Source organism: Lissotriton helveticus, chromosome 4_1, assembly GCF_964261635.1.
Source record: "Lissotriton helveticus chromosome 4_1, aLisHel1.1, whole genome shotgun sequence".
NCBI lineage: Eukaryota > Metazoa > Chordata > Amphibia > Caudata > Salamandridae > Lissotriton > Lissotriton helveticus.
Genome location: NC_136063.1, coordinates 2,135,339,355 through 2,135,358,209, shown reverse-complemented (window position 1 = coordinate 2,135,358,209; position 18,855 = coordinate 2,135,339,355). Strand labels below are relative to the sequence as shown.

The window sequence follows — 18,855 nt, the reverse complement described above, 5'->3', positions numbered from 1 at the left end:
ATGGCTGCAGCTCTGCTCCCGGTCCCTCGACTTCCTCCTCGACCGGCGTGGAGCCGTCAGCCGTATCTCGAGGAGTTTTACAGGACCACTCCCGCCTAGCTTTCGAGGTCAAGGCCGGGCATGACTTGTCGTCGTGGTCGGCCCTGAGGCAGTACAGACACCGCTGTGGGGGTCGTCACCGACATCAGGCGGTGACAAGCGTCGCACGGCTTGAACCCGGGCATCCCTACCGGCACCAGGAGTCGATATTGATTCGAAAAGAATAGCCAAAAATAGACCAAAAAGAGAGTAAAAAAATGACTTGGGTAATTGCTCTTCCCGGACCTGCACTTACTGGAGCGGAAAAAAGAACTGACGCGAGGGCGGCGTCTAAGTATTCCGACTACGTCATCCCGGCGATCACGACGACGGACACGGAGCCGCAGACGACGCCTACCGATGCACAAGGGTACTGCTGATGAAAACTTTCCGGATCCAGTCTGACGCCCGGGGATATTCTAAGGTAAGGAATCGAACACTAACCTGTTTCTTTCAGATAGTACAATTTAATGTACAGCGTCATTTTTGCAGGGATATATTTATGGGAGGTCATGATTTTTGGTTATCTGTTTTTGAGCCTAAATTAAAAAAAATACATCTTAGCAGTATCTGTTTCCTTATGCTACAGGGCGATGCATTGAAGAACTGTTTTGTCTCTTGAGGGAGGGAGGCGGTAACATGGGGGTAACAAAACACTTGTGCATTTAGAGTATGTACTTGTTGGTGTCCAGATGCAATTCATAATTCACCTTACGAGATAGACTGGGATAACACCAGCATGGAGAGGGATGCTTTCTGTGAATATTTTACTTATTAAAAGGTAGTAACTCACAGTATCAAATTCAAAACATTCTTGATTTCAAAATATTTAAGAACACCATGTTACTGACAAACATTTTTTTGTTTTTGTACACAAGATGACACCAAGGAAAAAAACCTCATAAATACATTTAATTGAGTACTGGAAATGGATCATGAAATATAATTTTTTTGCTTCCCTCTCCCTTTTTAGTACTTCCACATTTAGATTTTTCAAGTGACCACGTTAAATTTTAATAAAATGATTTAAAACCCCAAAACGTGTCTCATGGGACTCCACAATAACCTGGAGCGGTATTAATTGTACAATTTAATTAAAATAAATTTAAGAGACATCACAGTTTTCTGCTAATGAAAATTCTACAAAAAATTCATACAAAATGTAATGACTGACTAAGATAGGACGTCAAGGGTGGCATCAATAAGAAACATTAACATGTCCAGTACCCTTGTTGATCATGTAATGCAGATGGTTGTAGTGCAGGAAAGCTGCTCACGGCCATGGCATGACATCCTTGTTAGACAGTTTTCAGGGTATATCCACCACTGTTTTGAAACACTGCAGCTTGTGTGCCCTGTTGATTATTGTTTGAGTAATCAATGATTTTTTAAACCAATTATTCTGGAACAAAACGCAGTTTTGGCTACAGCCTCATCAAGAAACTCATAATTTATGTGGTTTGTTGCAACACAAAAGTAGCAGTCGACACTTCAAAGTGCCATTTCTTCCCAATGAGTTCAGGAAAAGAGGAACCAAGGTCTTGTTTCAGAACTGTGCTTCAGTGCAAATGAATGTCACTGCGGAACCTGTCGGCTAGCAGGAGCAGTTACCGCATCCCTTGACGCTGTTGATGATTTCTTCCTGTAGTTTTTTCCTCTCCTCGTCCTTGGATAACCGTTGGCTGGTATCTTTCTGTTTCTTGATATTGGTGTTCTGCATGCGGCTGCTCTGCGTGTGCCACATCTCAGAGTACAGACTGGAAGGTTTGGCGAGAAGGTCAAAGTGCTTCCCATGTTCCACCACCTTACCCTGTAGAATGAAACAATACATCAGATGGTCAGCTAGTGTAAGTCTATCTAGGAAGAGTTGGGCTCTTGCAGACAGCTAAAACAAAATGTATTTATCTGTATATTTGTATGATGATCCATACAAAATAACCTGGTCAGAATTTAAATCAAATACATAAATAAAAACACACCATTACTAACAGAAGTCTTACAGACCAAAATACATGCCCACTGGAAAGGAGTGTAGTAAATGAAGAGGTACATCTTCATTTCTTTTATGAAGCTCATAAAAGGGGAATTTGTTCTTGGATGAATTGGAAGCAAGGTGTTATGTGCAAATAATCTGTCTGTTTAAAAGAATTTTAAACTTTCTGAAGGCCACCTCATCCTTGTGCGGCTATTAAAAGAAAAACTGCACCGATGTATTGTTTTTATTGATTCATGTATGATCCAGAGTTAATTTGCTTCCTTCTGACAGCTGCTCATGAACATGCTGGATAAACAAAATGAGAGCCTGTCAATTTTATTGCTACTTATGCTACTCAGCCCTGAACAAATTTCCTTCTAAAGAATACAGCTAAAAAAAAGTTCATTTTTTAATAAATCAGCTACATTTTTTCTTGACCCCAGGCAGTGCACACAAACAAGCAATGGTTTCTTGAAATATTAGAACACACGGCTCAGCCAGTGATCTGTGGATGTTTAGGTGGGCAGTTTGTGGCGGGCCGCAAAGCAATCGCAGAGCATGGTTTGTGCTGACACTGACACCCCAATAACATCCAACACAATATGGATGTCAATTTTACAAAAATTACCAGGGTAGACAAAACTGACAGCAAGCTCCCTTTGGTACCACTACAGAGGTGAAAGCAGACAATTCGACCCAATAACGACATAGAAAGTAACACCATATGACCTAAATAAGCCACAGGACATCACAGGAAGTGATATTGCTGGAGTAAAAAGCAAACATACATCTCTAAGGACCTAGTTTATACTTGTAAACAAAAAGGGTCGCCTCGTGAATATTCATCACCTACAGCTAAAGAAACAAGCGCAGAATATTTCTGAATTGCCAAAGCTCATTGGAGGGTCAAATCGTTTATCCTGAAACAAATTGTGTATCTGGTACAAGGATTATCAAAGAGTTTAAGGTGCCAATGTATATGAATATACAAAAGCTATTTATTTATTTATAAAGTACAACATGGGCATACAATGTTAACTAATAAAGACTCTACTCACGACAAATTTAATGGGGGGTCTAAGGGATGTTTTACAGACCTGCAGGGTGAATATCCCCTATTCACATATATACTCAATACAAAACACCCTGGGTCTACACAGAAGGAGTGTGAGAGAAGTGAGTCAGCCAAGTGAAGCAAAAACTAGGGTACCAGTTTGTTGGAGTGGGAGCAAGATATCCTTATACCAAGACCCATCAATCACCCAAAGTGATGTCTCATCATCTGGGTTTAGGTACCATCCTATCAAGGAAAACCGATCTAGGTATTTGATCGGAAAAACCTTGACTAATAGGAAGGCTACAGGATAACTGGTTAACCCACAAGGAGCTTGCTCACATCAATAGACTCATTTGAAAAGGTGAGAGGATCAAAAGAGTGTGAGTAAAGTGCAGCGCTAAATTAAAGTAGGAAAAAAGTGGTGTTCTAAAAATGACTAAGGAGTACTTCTCACAACTTTATTCATCAAGTCCCCTTGCCATTATTAAAAAGCAGGATGTTGACGCTCTAGATATTCAAGACGTCAAACACAGTGAAAGGTCGACATGTTTCTGCCCTCACGAAGATCTAACTGTATCGGGGCATTCTTCAGGACCAGGCTATAAACAAATACAGCTGCTGCTACACACGTGTAAATTATAATGGTGCAAAATTATATTATATAGTACATATACTCCACCGGTAATGTCCAACTTGAATGGTTTTACTGGTACATTAACCGGAACCCATAACAATTGGGTGTAGCCCTCACCTCTACCTGGCTCATTACTCAGGGAAGGGGGCCCCGCTCTATCCGTCGGTACCCCGGGCCATCAGGAGTAATGTCCGGACATTACTGGAGTATATGTACTATATAATATAATTTTGCACCATTATAATTTACACGTGTGTAGCAGCAGCTGTATTTGTTTATAACCTGGTCCTGAAGAATGCCCCGATACAGTTAGATCTTCGTGAGGGCAGAAACATGTCGACCTTTCACTGTGTTTGACGTCTTGAATATCTAGAGCGTCAACATCCTGCTTTTTAATAATGGCAAGGGGACTTGATGAATAAAGTTGTGAGAAGTACTCCTTAGTCATTTTTAGAACACCACTTTTTTCCTACTTTAATTTAGCGCTGCACTTTACTCACACTCTTTTGATCCTCTCACCTTTTCAAATGAGTCTATTGATGTGAGCAAGCTCCTTGTGGGTTAACCAGTTATCCTGTAGCCTTCCTATTAGTCAAGGTTTTTCCGATCAAATACCTAGATCGGTTTTCCTTGATAGGATGGTACCTAAACCCAGATGATGAGACATCACTTTGGGTGATTGATGGGTCTTGGTATAAGGATATCTTGCTCCCACTCCAACAAACTGGTACCCTAGTTTTTGCTTCACTTGGCTGACTCACTTCTCTCACACTCCTTCTGTGTAGACCCAGGGTGTTTTGTATTGAGTAACTAATAAAGACTACTACATTCACATCACTCAAACTAGAGAAACCTAGTAGAGCGTTTAGAAGAATGTCCGGAGCCTGCATTATTCCATAGAAAATAAATGTTACTAAACATTACTACACCGAGACTTAGGGCTGTGTGGACTCCACAGCACCCCCTTATGGATGTCCTATTACCCACCCAGAAACTGGGGATAGTGAATCTCCAATTTTTCCCGCTTGCTTTAAAACCACCCTCTGATGTTCCTAACTACCCAAAATATCTAACACTCGCTCATACAAACTTGTACGTAATTTGGAACATTTCTATTTATTTTTCACACGGTGCGAGGTTTGTAGTATATCAACTCTAAAATGTCTCCAAATATGGAGGTAGAAATTCATGAAATGTGGACAGTCCCAAGTCATCTTGTTGTACCTCAATTTAACCAAAGGGAGAATAATATCAGGGGACACAAAATCCCAGATTGCAAACACTAAACTCTCAAGCAAGATTGTTAATGTCCTATCAATCCAGGTTTAGAAAGTCGGTGGTAAACTCAAATTTATCAGCTTTTGTGAAGGACTGTGAACTCCTCGACAGCGCCCAGGTAGGTTTCCAACCATCAGTCGAGAGGTACTAGTGGTTTTGACTGCATCCCTAAATGACATAAAAGTGATCTCTGCCACCTTTGTGCTATTAGAGCTTTCAGACAGAATAAATGTTGTCTCCTATGCCACCGACTTAGAGCATCTCAAAGAGTTTGGCGTGAGGGATCGTTCCTGAGAGTGGTTGGAATCCTTCCTCAAGAAACCATCCCAAGCTGCTCCTCATCCTCCAATCCTGTCGCACAATAAACGCATTACATGCGCGCAACTCCATAGTTCAGCCCTACGCCCAACCTTAATCAACAGTAGTTATTCACTGACTAACTAACATACTCATGTGGCCTGATATTCTTTGCATACACACCCAACACCCTGTTAATCGTTGGGTAGCTGGGGATAGTGAATAGCATCAGCTCCACTTCAATGGCTATGGTCTATTGCTGCCTACGTGGATACCAGTTATTTCTGCTTTAACACCAACAAAATTGAGATTTTGGTTTTTGGTAATAACAGAACCTCTTGGCCCGATGCCTGCGGACCTACGGACTTAGGCCCTCCCTCAATCCAGTTTATAAAGTAGGGACGCCGTGTTATTTTTGATACCAAGCTCTGCTTCAATGTTCATGTGAAAAAGCTTACCTCTTTTTTTTCTTTACTCTTTAAAGTGCTGAGCAAAAGTCTCCACTCACTCTCTCCTTCTCAGAGAGGCTCATCATTCAGTCAACAATCAGGTTAAGAGTGGGCGAGTAGCAGTCCTTTCTTTTGTGGATGCTTTATTATTCCATTTGAAGACTACAGCTCATCCAGAACTGTGGCCAGACCTATTTTGGGCCTCAGCTGCAGGTCTCACATTTTGTTGCATCTTGTCACCTTCAAAGGCTCCTGGGAAAAGGTGTTCTATAGTTAAGTCACTGTGCAAGGCCCATCAGGCCTTCTATAGCCAAAGCCCCTCTATTCATTTGAGGGCTTCTTAAACCTCATGTACCTTAGGACGCTCTTGGATATTCCTCCACTCTCTTTACTGCTACTCAACAAGGCCTGTATGGTTGGCCGAGCTTTCTCCTCTGTTTCTGAAATCCTGCAACAAAATCCTTCTTGATTAATGAGCAACCAACGACCATCTTCTTTTGAAATAGGAAACTATTCAAAGCCATTCTCTAGCAGTGCACACAAATCAACAATTGGTGTCCTCTAAACATACCTCTGTGAACTGCTGACTGATGTAGGAGAATGTATGGATGATGATCTTCGTCACCCTAAAATAATGTTTTCAAGAAAAGCTACACTCTTACAGTTTGAGAGAGCTCAAGGGAAGCTGAAGGAAAGAGTGTCTGAGGAGATGGGTGATCAAACCATAAACTGGTATCTACATACCTGCATACATACATGAGATCTATGTTACTGACAATAAATGATGATTTCCAACTAGTTACCAGGAGGAATCTTCATAATCATTAGATCTGTGAATGGTTTTAGGAGTTTACTGTAAAGTGTAATGCTTTGTTGCCATCAATAAACTCACACTGCCAACACATTCATGCCCTATGAACCGTGAGAGTCCATATTATTATTTGAAATTTTGGAACGATAGAGGGATCACTGACCCCAAGAATTCACTGGAGTTCGGTGGGAAGGAGGCTATGAGGAACAAATTTCATCAAAAAACAAAGGTACGGAGGGTCGAGGGGATTGTTTTATGACCTGACTACTCACTCCCCACAATTAGAATACATGACAACAAAAAGAGTAGACCAAGTCAGGAAGGGGTGTGTGTCTGAACAGGCGAATGTGAAACAGTTGGAAAAGATTCTGGGTGAAGCAAAAGACTGTTAAGTTACAGAGGTTTGAATAAATCCCATCAGACCACCCATTTGGCGGAGTTTCATCATTTAGGAATTGATAAATATTCAAACATTCTCCCGGCCATTTAGTGCCAGGGTAACATAGAAACTCTATGTACATTGCTCCAGCCCGAACTGCTGAGTCAGGCAGTTCAGGCTGGACCGGAAACAAGCATCCTGGGACCAGTTTCAGAGTAACACCCCTTATCAGCTAGGCTAGCTTGAGGCCAGTGGCGAAGTGAGCCAGGGACCCACGTCTGGGCATACCCTGCCAACTTAGGGCAAACAAAGCCAACACAAGGAGATGATGGACGGAGCGCTGAAACTTTCCATAAAGTCACCCCAGTCACAGATCAGTCAAACTGCGTGGTATCCAGACAGCTGTTCTTCTGTATGTAAGTGACTAGTTGTAAATTCATCGCTTTCTCAATAGGTTTTGCTGGAAGGGGGCTCACGTCTAAATCCACCCAGGTTTCTTTGATAAAAATAAGTTGAGGCTTGAAATGATGATAAACAGATTAAATTCAAAACAATGCTTTATTAAGGACCTTGTGTTGATAAGTGTGCAAGTAACCCTGCATTGAACTGTGGCGTGTCAGGTGAGGGCAGATTAAGGGTAGCAGCTTTTATTTCAGAAATACAGCCTGAAACACCAAGCGTAAAACTGCAGGTACCGCAGGTAATGGCAGCACTGGCATCCACCCAGCCCGGACTCAGAGTCAGACTACCTCTGTTCCTCTCAGAACCTACAGAGATCAGCTGCGTAGTACCCCAGGGCTCCTCCCAGGGCCCCACCCTGTTCAGCGTCTACAAGGCCCCCCCCTTGCAGCCATCATCAGAAGCCACTGACTGAAAATAGTCTCCTATGCCGATAATACCTAGCTGATCCTCTCCCTCACCAACGAACCCACAACTGCCAGAACCAACTTCTACAGCAGAATGAAGGTCGTTGGCACCTGAAATTAAGACAGCTGCCTCAAACTTAACTCGGACAGGACCAAAGTGCTCATCCTGGAACTTACTTTGTCAGCCTGGGACAACTACTGGTGGCCAGCCGCTCTGGGATCGCCCCAAACAACACCCCTACGGACTACGCTTGCAACCTTGGCATCATACTGGACTTTTCATTCACAATGAAACGCCAAATAAATGCAGTTTCAGCCTGCTCCGAAAGACATTCAGATTGATCGCTATAGAATCCAGAAAAACGGTCACCCACGCACTCACCACCAGCAAACTCTACATTGGCAACACACTCTACACCAGCATCACCCAGAAACAGCTCAAGAAACTACAGAAAGACTAAAATGCCGCAGCCAGGCTAGCCCTCGACTTTCCCCGCTGTAGCCACATCATGCAACACCTCCAACAACTCCACTGGGTCCCAGTCAACAAGAGAATTAACTTCAAGCTCTTCACACATGCTTACAAAGCTCTCCACGATGAAGGACCATGATACCTGAACCACTGCCTGGCATTCCACGTGCCCGCCTGACAACTCCGCTGTGGTGGAAGTACTTTCTCCTACCTCGACGCCAAGACCTGGAACACCCTGCCCCTCCACCTCAAGCAATCCGCATCACTGACCCAGTTCAAGAAGGACCTCAAGATCTGGTTTTTCGAATTATCCTACACCCAGAGGAGCCAGCAGTCCCCACCATGCTTTGAGACCCTCACAGGTGAGTAGCCACACTTTACAAGCCCTGATTGATTGATTGAATAATCTAAGAAGTTAGGCCAGACAAGAAAGAACTGAGGATGTGAACGGACTATTAGTCGCAGTGTTGTCCGCGAATAGCAGAGTCTAGGAATCTGTTCTGGGCTGTGACCGGCGCGGACGGACGCAGACGATCTTGCCTTCGGTGTGCCATCTGCACGTACGTGATATGCACTTCTGTAAATAAGCCACCATTTCCCAGACGGCCGGGACAGAGTTGTGGCTTGTTTGCACTGGACCCAACGAGCCAATAGTAAAAACATGGAGGGAAAAATTAAAATATAACCGGGGTTTAGCAACCCCTGAATGCTTTACAAAACAGATATTCAATCAGGTGTCTTGTACCATACATACAGACTCAGATGTGAATAGTGGGAATATTCAGCAGGCAACTGCTTGTTTAATTGGGTCGGGAAGAAAAGAGCAAACAAAGCCAATGAATAGCCGACACTTGTCATCCGGATGCTACACGTGAAGGGTTGATAGTTAATATTTTGTTCTTCCAAGCATGAACTACCACATGAGCACTCTGTAAACCCAGGGAGCCTCTTCTGGGCCATCCAATAACCCTCCTTCACAATGATGGGAAACCGCGTGAGAAGCACCACATGTATGCCAAAACAACGTCCAGCCTACTGGCCAATTCCCATTTAGGGAAAATATAACGATCAGTGCTTAAGGTAGTATGGACAAAAGCAAAATATTAAAGTGTAGGCAGGAATGGTAGCTCCAGAAATGAAGGGGACCGACTTGCACACATCTTTGACATATATACCCCAAATGAACAGCCGATGCATCACAACTGTCCTCTCGCCACCTTTCTAAAAACATTAGTAAAAACAAAATCCGGGGACCACCAACTGTGTTAAAATGCCCCAGCAGACCTCATACACTGCTAAGACAAATTGGCAAAATCATTTTGGGGTCTACAAGGATCAGATGGGTTCAGACTAGAGCCTGACGCGAAGCCATCAAGAATGTAAGGAGGCCGTAGCTGATCTGTTACTCAGGGTATCCTGGTCAGGCACGGAGCCTTTAAACATTATGCCAACAATTTACCAGATCTAGAGTTAGAGATGGACCCCTTGTGGTGTGAGGAGCAGCTCCGTTGAGGCAGATGGCAGTGACCTGAAAACTCATGGGAGAGATGCTCTTGTCTCCCACCTTGCTGTCACCCACTAGGCTGCCTTACAGGTTTCCCACTAGGCTGCCCTACTGGTTTCCCACTAGGCTGCCCTACTGGTTTCCCACTAGGCTGCCCTACTGGTTTCCCACTAGGCTGCTCTAGGCTTCCCTACTGGTTTCCCACTAGGCTGCTCTAGGCTTCCCTACTGGTTTCCCACTAGGCTGCTCTGCTGGTTTCCGCCTACCTTTCCTGTTCCATCAAGTGGCCTCCAGTCACCTAACCTTAGATCCGGGTAGCCACGACAGACCGGTTCCTGAGGGCTGGACACATGGTATATTATCAGGACGCCCACATAAAATAAATGTACACCAAATTAATCTACATATAATTCATTAGCATATTTGGGTGCACAGCCTGAACACCTGGCATGGATCTGGCGCTCCCAGGCGTATGTACGCACATCTACATAAAATGAATCACTTTTCTGTTACTAAATACCGGAAACAAATTATTTTCTTTAATGCGTTTCCTAAAGTAGTTTCTCCTTCTTTCGCTTTTGAATAGCTCAGATAATTTTAAGTCGTTGTAAAAACAAGCCTTGAAAAAGAACGATCATATCTGCGTGGCATGTAGAGGAAAGGAGTAGGGTAATTTTTTAAACAAAAATCTGGAATATTGCAAGCAGCAGGTGATCCATTTCAATAAGTGTTTCACATAAAAAAAAATCTGCATCCCACAAATACAGGAGTGTAGTTTGTAATTAATTTCTCGTTAAGAAATAACATTCTGTGCCTTCCATAGTGAATGGCGCACGCTACCTCTGCAAGAAGTGAGTTATTCCACATTATTGGGCGCTTCGCTGCTAGAACTAGGGAGGAGATGAAAAACACAAATGATTGGAGTATGGAGACCGACAATGACCAAAAACTGCCCATATCAGAATAAGACACCTCTACATCTAGAGAGTCAGAGACACCTACAGTTCTGGCTACAGACCAGAACTAACAAGCACTGACAAATCCAAAAGGACTCCACTCTAAAAGGCTTTTTTTCCTTGCTTGTGCAAGCATGACTGACAATCTTGCACTGGGTTACCTATTACAGAAAATCTATTCCATGATGGACGCCTGGGCAAGGGCGCATGCTTTACAAAGCATGTGTGCATTGTGATGCATGGCATCAGATCTGTTATTTTTAGTTTACTGGTCCAACATGATAAATGCTGTGAAACCAAAAAAGAGTTCAACACAAAGTGGAGACAAGAGCAGAAAATGAAAGTGAGCAGCCCACAGCACTGGATGGCGGTTAAGCCTTCATGAAAATAAAGTATTTCAAGTGGGGAGCAGGAAGGACACCTCGGAGTGGGAGAGGAGCAAAAAGAGAACAGGGAGGCAGAGGAACAAGTGAGGTGAGAACCAAGAAACACATGCATTGACCGAGTGCTAACAGTAAGGAAAAAAAAGAGTTGCAAGGTTAGCGGTGGAAAGATACAACTCATCCCAACAACACAGCAAGAACCAAATGCTCCTGGATAGAACGATCACAAGAACGAGGAAGAACGCCATCGAATCAAGGGCAGACAACTTAGATAGACAACAAAGCCATCCAATCATAAACAAGAGGCTGACCCAAAGCACACTCTAAGTATATATTAGGTATTGGAAACAACAGGTCTGCTACAAAAACTTAAAGCGGTCTGTGACAGCCAGCTACAAATACAAGTAGGGTTATTGAGCATACACAGACTGGTGCTTTTTGTCTTCAAGCACAAGAGGCAGACAGACAGCAATACCCAGCACTCAATAAACAAAAACAGAAACTACAAGAAAGTATTATAAAGAAATCTGCCAAGGTACCAGAATATGATGAACCAGATCGATCAAATAACCAACCAAACTCAGGAAGATACATTTTAAGCACCCGGAGCAATCCTCAGACAGGCAATGCAGCCGCTACTGGAAACCACAGGTGGAGATGAACTGTTCTCAATCCGTGCAAAGGACCAACTGGCCAGCAGACTACCTCCCAGAGACAAGAAGGGCCGATGCTGACCTGATCCAGGATTACTCACCACGAGCTGGAGATGGCAATAATCTGAACCAGAGGGCAGAGTCCGCAGCCAATGCCATAGTGAAGAACCTCGAACTGAGGGAAACTGTCTGGCGTGGTCCAAGATACAGAGCTATCACAAAGAACTATTGTCTGAAGACAGGAAAAAGGAAACAATCTCCCAAGAAAAAAAAAGGAAGAATAAAAAGTGCATCATAACAGAAACAAAGATAGAAGGCACAACTGCTATAACACTTGCATCACAGCTGAAATCTAAACCACACCCTATTTTTAAGAAAACCAATGACATGTAATTTACTTGTATTCGTATTTACTGCATACAATTTTTTGTGATGATGGCAGTGTTTCTATACGGCTCCAGGTCACGGAAGCCCCCTCAGGGCGCTAAAAAACATCAAAAACAAATATGGCAAGAGGTTAGGGTTTACACCAGCTCCCTTCGTTTGATATTTAAGGTCGTCGGTATGGCTAGGTCTGTCAGGTCTAACTACCAAGGCTAGTAGGGTGCAGTGCCCCTGTGCAAGGCTCAGGCGATCACAGCGTTTCGAACCGATTATCGGCTTCTCTGCGCTAGATTCACCACCATCTGTAAAGACAAGACTGCCATGAAAGAATTCAAATCTCAGTTAATTGTTAAAGTTTTGAACGCAGTCTGCAGAAGTCAGATGTAGAAGTGGCCAAAACCAGAGTCAAGTCAAAGGAATGTACAACCTGGCACAGAAGATAAAACCCGCCAGCGCAGGAGAAAACAGTGGTTAGGCTAGAGAAGGCGGGCGGCTCAGGTGTGCAAGGTTTTCAGAATTACCTCTCAATGAAAAATCAACAGTGACCTCTCCACTGCGTTTAACTGGAAGGGGGACTGAACACTTGTTTGATGGCGAGAAACTGAATGTTTCACTGAAGGATAGAAGTGTGCCCGCTCTATTAATACTTTATTGAATCCTCAAATCTGGCTAGTTTGGCCTGCTGGAGGCACGAACTAGTGCCCAGATGTGCCTCTTGGACTATGAGGCCAGTACTGCACAAGGGAAGAGTGTCTATGCATTGGCTTAGAGCCCCCTCCCCACACCTGCTGCTCTGCACTTATGCACACTGCCAGAGAAGAGGTATATGGACTGGTTTTAAATGTGCCCATTGAAACATGCTTAGGATAAGGTTCCTGGTGTGCGGTAACCATGTGCCCCTCTCACTGCCCGGATAATGTGCAACGGTCATTGATGGTAGGCCACTACAGCCCTGACAAATTCTGATATGCGTTGTAATTCCGATTAACAACGCTGCTGTCATTACAGAACATTACAGGATACATGCAGAATTGCAAGAGATAAACTGAAACTCCAAAATTTACAATTTTTCCTATGGAAACTCAGAATATGCAACATTCACCCGCCCTCTGTCAGTATTTAATAACAACTGGGCACTCGTAACCAGGGCATAAACCTAACTGGATGTTTGAGATTTAACTTTCAAGTGAGGTAACAGCTTGCATACCTGAATTGTACAGGTGGTCTTCTGTCTGCCTTCTTGCAAACAATACATTAAAAACAAGCATTTGCAATGCAATAGGTCTTGCATTTTCGCGAGTTTAAGCTATTTGCATTGTAAATGACAATGTCTTTTATTTATGTTTTAAAAACGAAAACAAAAATAAAAGGCATTGTTTTTTGAAATGTCAATAGCTCAAACTGCGTAAATGCGAGACCTATTGCATTGCAGATGCTTTTTAGATTAGTGAGTAGAAACACTCTCTTTCGGCCCACCCGGCAAATTAATTAAATAAACAAGCGCGGCTGCTAAAGTGAAAGCGGACCACGCTGCAAATTAAAACCAAATTGTGCTTACTGACTTATGAAGGAGACTGTGTAATGCTACAAGTAAAAGCTTCAGTCCTCATGGGAGGTAACAAATGGCGACAGGGCGGTAACAAGGAGGAACTAACATGCCTCATTATCAATCAGAAGTCAGCATTTACCAAGGACAGTGACACCAGCCAATCAAAAATATGGGTGGATAGAAAGCGAGGCTTCCACAGCATACTCGACTACTGCATGCCTCGCAGAGAGCAGTGCATGGCGCTGCCACTAGGCTCGAGCTAAAATATATTTACATATATACAACAAATTCTTCTCCTATGGTGGGGAAGTGAGCCGCACATTCAACACCTTGCTTAAAAGCATTTTATTAGTACAGATGGGCTGTTGGTAGCCCTGACGCGTTTCATTCACCTTCACTGTGAACTTTATCAAAGGTTGGCCCAGGTGGTAACGGATGTAACAGCGGGAAACAGCAAAGTGTTTTTGTATCCTTGTCGGCCCTCTAGTGGACATCTTTGGTGATGATTGCACGGCATGGTGGTTCTTGCAGTCCCGCTGAGTCCGTGAAAATTTTGTGCAATGTGCCGATATTCTTCTGTTACTAAAGGAAATCTGAGTTTCCTGCGGTGACGCTCCAGTGGCAGTCCGTGTACGGGATCGCCGGGGAACCATGCCAAACTCTGGTGCTTGGTGGCAGCCGATCACCCTGAAGCTCGTTGCCGAGTCAAAAGGCGTGGTTCCGTGGGTCGATATATCGATATATATATATATATATATATATATATATATATATCAAACAAGTATTTGGTATATAGGGTGTCTTCATTTGCAGGGCAAATACTTGTTTGATGTTATGTGGCCAGTCCGGGTCACGAAGACTACTCCCTTGCAGAATAGCGAGTCCGTGTGCTGGAAATTGAGCACGAAAAGCGGAGCAGCGTGTCCTGCGGGAACTAGCATAATACGAGCAGCGGCTTGGGCTCTCTTGAACAATGACCCGATGGAAAACATTTACTGAGGGGATGAGAAGGCGACCCCCATTTTGGGCCTATTATCAACTACAAAACTTCAAGTACCATGATGCCGAGTTGGAGGCACGCCCATTGGGGGTGGGGAAACACTTACCTGAAGACTTTGAATAAAACGATGGCCGCCTTCTTCCCACATTGACATTGCCAAGCCATGATGAAGGAAAACTGATTCCGAAAAGCATAGGCACTATTTGGCAGACATTGTTTGAAGCAGAATCTGTGCACGCTGCCGCTACCCCGCAATAAAGGAAAAAACAGAACGCAGCGAGGGTGTCTTCATTTGCAGGGAAAATACTTGTTTGAGATATATATATATATATATATATATATATATATATATATATATATATATATATATACACATACACACACACACACACACACACATTGAACTCATTTCAGCCCCTCACAAAAATGAAAGTACATGGTTTCAAGAGGAAAGTGGAGCCAGTGGGGGGATGGCTGAGGCCGCCTCTGTACAACAGTGATAGCGGCCAGTGAAAACAGGACACTGCTTCAGCACACTCGCCGCAAGGGCTAGCAATGTGAACAGAATAATAATGGACCGCCGTCCGCTCCAGCATTGACATCCTGGCTCTGCTATCAACATAACATTTATAAGACACATAAAAAATACATTCTTACTCGGTACAAGAAAAGTCAGGTGCTTCCATTTTGCAAGAAGCCATCGCACGCGGCCTCGCGTTAGCATTTATAAATGTAAGCGGAACACTTCAACAAGGCTTGACATTTACGAGAGGGTTTGAAGCACTCAGGAAGGCCGCTGCTTGATTTCTTGACAGAATTGGGAAGCGACAAGCAGGTGTGACAAGAGCATCCTTCGACACTCAGTGTGGTCTGTGGCTGCATCCCAATGACATGGAGTGTGCCATCAGGTCTGCAGCCTGAGCCTTCAGAAAGCAGGCAGCAGACTCAATCCACAACACAGAAATGTGCCTCGTCTTGGTACAGCCACTGGTCCGTAGCCTATGGAAACGAGCATGTTTAACACCACCACAACGGAGCATGTAATGTTGCTGCCATTTACATAGCGCTAACAACCATCTCAAGGCACGACAGCGCTATCTCACGAAGCTCCCTTTCACAGGGAGCTGCGAAGGCCATTAATCTTGTTTGATGGGGTTTCATTTGAGAGATTAGTGAAGAGTGCTGTGCTACACTGACTGAATGTAGCTTGTTGGAAGTAGTATGCAATTCAAGCAACATTATTTAGTTAGGTAAACTGGGGAGACAGACGCTTCACTGTCGCCGTCTCTAGACTATGGAACACACTTCCTTTCCACATAAAAAAGAGCCCTTCACTGTTGACATTTCGTAAGCATCTAAAGACTTGGCTTTTTGATCAAGCTTAGGCTACCTCTCTCTCAGCACGGATTTCTCCTCAATAGCGCAGAGACACCTTAGGGTAGTTGTGCGCTCAATAAATCGCAAAAATAAATAAAATAAAATAAATTAGAGCTATGAAGCGGGTGCTGGGCCCTCAAGACTTGGCTGGTCGAATAAGCCTCCAGGACCTGCAAGTACCTGGATACCCTATCGGGTGATTATCTGCGCTTTATAAATCCTGATTGATTAGTGGAGGAGGCGCTTAAGAGAATGAACCTATCTGAAGATACCACTTCTACGCCTGTGCACATTAACCTTCACTACAAGTATGTTCAGTGGTTAGTCCATCAGTGATCTCGGTAGGTCAGCATGGAGGTATATTATGTTCAGTCTTGGGAGTTCTTTATGGAGTGTGCATGGTTGTTTGAGCTGAATACACGTTGTTCCACGTTGAGTGGTCAGTTGTTCATTGCTCGACCAGCATAAAGTATCGAAAGCAAAACTGCTCAGGTAGCTACCTGTGAAGCAATACTCTGCGAATCAAGAGCTGCTGTATTTATGCTAGATTTGTTCAGAGTACCTCTACAGTGTATGTTACTATGGTGTGGCACAGTGTGTTGATTTGTTTGACTGTTTTGTACCATTGTGACAACTATATGCCCAAGTTGTTGTGTTTTGCACAAACATCTGGAAAGGATTCTAACATGTGGTATATGAGGAAGACCATCTCAACATCTGTCTGGATTAACAACTGCTATTTTTTCATCAAGAATGGCGATAGAAATCTGATGAATCCCTGAATAAAGACTAGTGGACCTGTGGTGGGTGCAACGAGACAGAAAATACCTCCCCATGGGACCCCAACTGGTGACCGGCTGAAATCTGACTTGGACCCACACCAGCACCCATGTCAGGAACCGCAGAACCATCACTGCATCAAACTGGACATGACAGCACTAGTCAACACGTCACTGGATCCTGCTTCCACACCCTAAAGAGGCTGAGGAAGCTCGTCAAATGGCTCCCAAGCAATACCAGAAACACTGTCACTCACACTCTAGCTATCAGCAAGTTGGACTATGGGAACACCCTCTACGCCAGGATCACTAAGCAACTCCCCAAAGGACTACAAACCATCCAGAACTTGTCAGACAGGCTCAACCTCAACCCCCCACATGGAACTCGTATCACACCACACCTGATGGAGCTCCACAGGCTCCCTATACATGAAATGCGCTCGTATCAAACTCCTCACACACATTCAAGATGCTACAAAACTTAGGCTCCACCTAACTGAACAGTAGCATCTCCTTCCATGACCCATCCAGAAACCTCATCTCCACAGGACTCCTACTCACACATATCCCACGCATACACAGAACCAGATCAGGAGGACATACATTGTCTTACATTGCTCCTAAAGCGTGGAATGACCCCCACCCCACTCTCCCAAACAGTTCAATTTCCTCTCGTCTTGATTTCCGCAAGACACTGAAGACCTGGTTTTTCAATTAACCAATCTAGCCTAGACGGGCTAGGGCCACACACCTGCTCATCAGTAGGCTACTCTCACAGGTGATAGTGTGCTTTACTAATACACATAATATGTGGGATGGACAGTTTAAAGTGAACATATGGAGTGAGTTACAGTGATATGTGCATCATAAAACTGCCTTTTTTCTAAGCCAGAGTCTGCATAATGTTCAGCAGGGCTTCCTGAAGGAAGGGGAAAAGTCTATACTGTGAGATAGAACACACTATGCAAAACAGGGCGTAACATGACAGTTTTGGAATGAGCAAAGACTGGTTAGGGGAGGTAAAACTACACCATAATTTATTTGGAGATAACCTTGCATAACTATTAGTCAAAGTATTTATTGCAGTTCAACATCATATATGAGCAAAGGGTGGCGCCTTAGTATAGGTAACTCCACATGGAAACCTGTTGACAGATAAAATGATGTGGGTACTTCTAGTTTTGATACTTGTGGCAACAGGCATGAAACCTAGCAGTAAGGACCCACATAATGCTATCAACTACACCACTTTAACCATGAATATACACACAGAATCGTGAAGTGGATGAGCAGATATTTTACTATTAAAATAAATAACAATAATAATGGCATATCCCATAAAATCTTTTATCCCCTCAAACTTCACAGTCGCAGTAGTCACCCCCTCACTGTGTGGCCACAGCAGTAGTTTAATTTCATCAACCTAAGCAGAGTCGCACTCTCTCTTTTTCTTCTGCCCAGTCGACTGAGGTTTGGGTCCTTTCATTGACCCGGGTCAGCGTCAGTTTGTTTCCTCTTCCTTCCCCTACATGACCCTTTGGGAGAGAGAAACAGGTCACTAAAAGCATACTAGAGATCTTTGGAAGTGAGAGGGTAGAATGTGAGTCAGGAAAAATCAGGAGGGAAGAGACACACTCTGCAGAAGGGAAGAGGATAATTGATACTTACTAGTTAAGACATCAACACGGCCTCATCTCTCCCACTTTCTCTAAGCCCATTTATCCCAAGTAGACACACTTGATAGAGTCAAGAAAACAAGGGTGATGCTTTGGGAGAATACAATTTGCTTCAGTTCATGTCCGGCAAGTGCCTCGCATCCCAGCACACATGTTCCATGCCAGTTGTATGCTCCAAAATGGCAAATCGCAACGCGCACACACAGGCAAACTCAAAGCAACAAGCGCCATTATATTCATCAATGCTCCCCCTTGGAGGGGGATGAATGGAAAACAGACCTTGTCAACATTGAATTGT

The 18,855-nt window shown here is 43.8% G+C and overlaps 1 protein-coding gene across 1 annotated transcript in view; it reads right to left on the bottom strand.

Moving 5' to 3' along the window:
• Window positions 1–971: 971 nt before the first annotated feature.
• ABCB7 (ATP binding cassette subfamily B member 7) overlaps window positions 972–18,855 on the bottom strand; it is a 665,610-nt gene continuing 647,726 nt past the window's right edge. Inside the window, exon 16 of the mRNA XM_078688835.1 lies at window positions 972–1,888. Within this exon, the coding sequence (XP_078544961.1) occupies window positions 1,673–1,888 (216 nt within the window). The 3' untranslated portion in view covers window positions 972–1,672. The remainder of the gene's footprint in view (window positions 1,889–18,855) is intronic.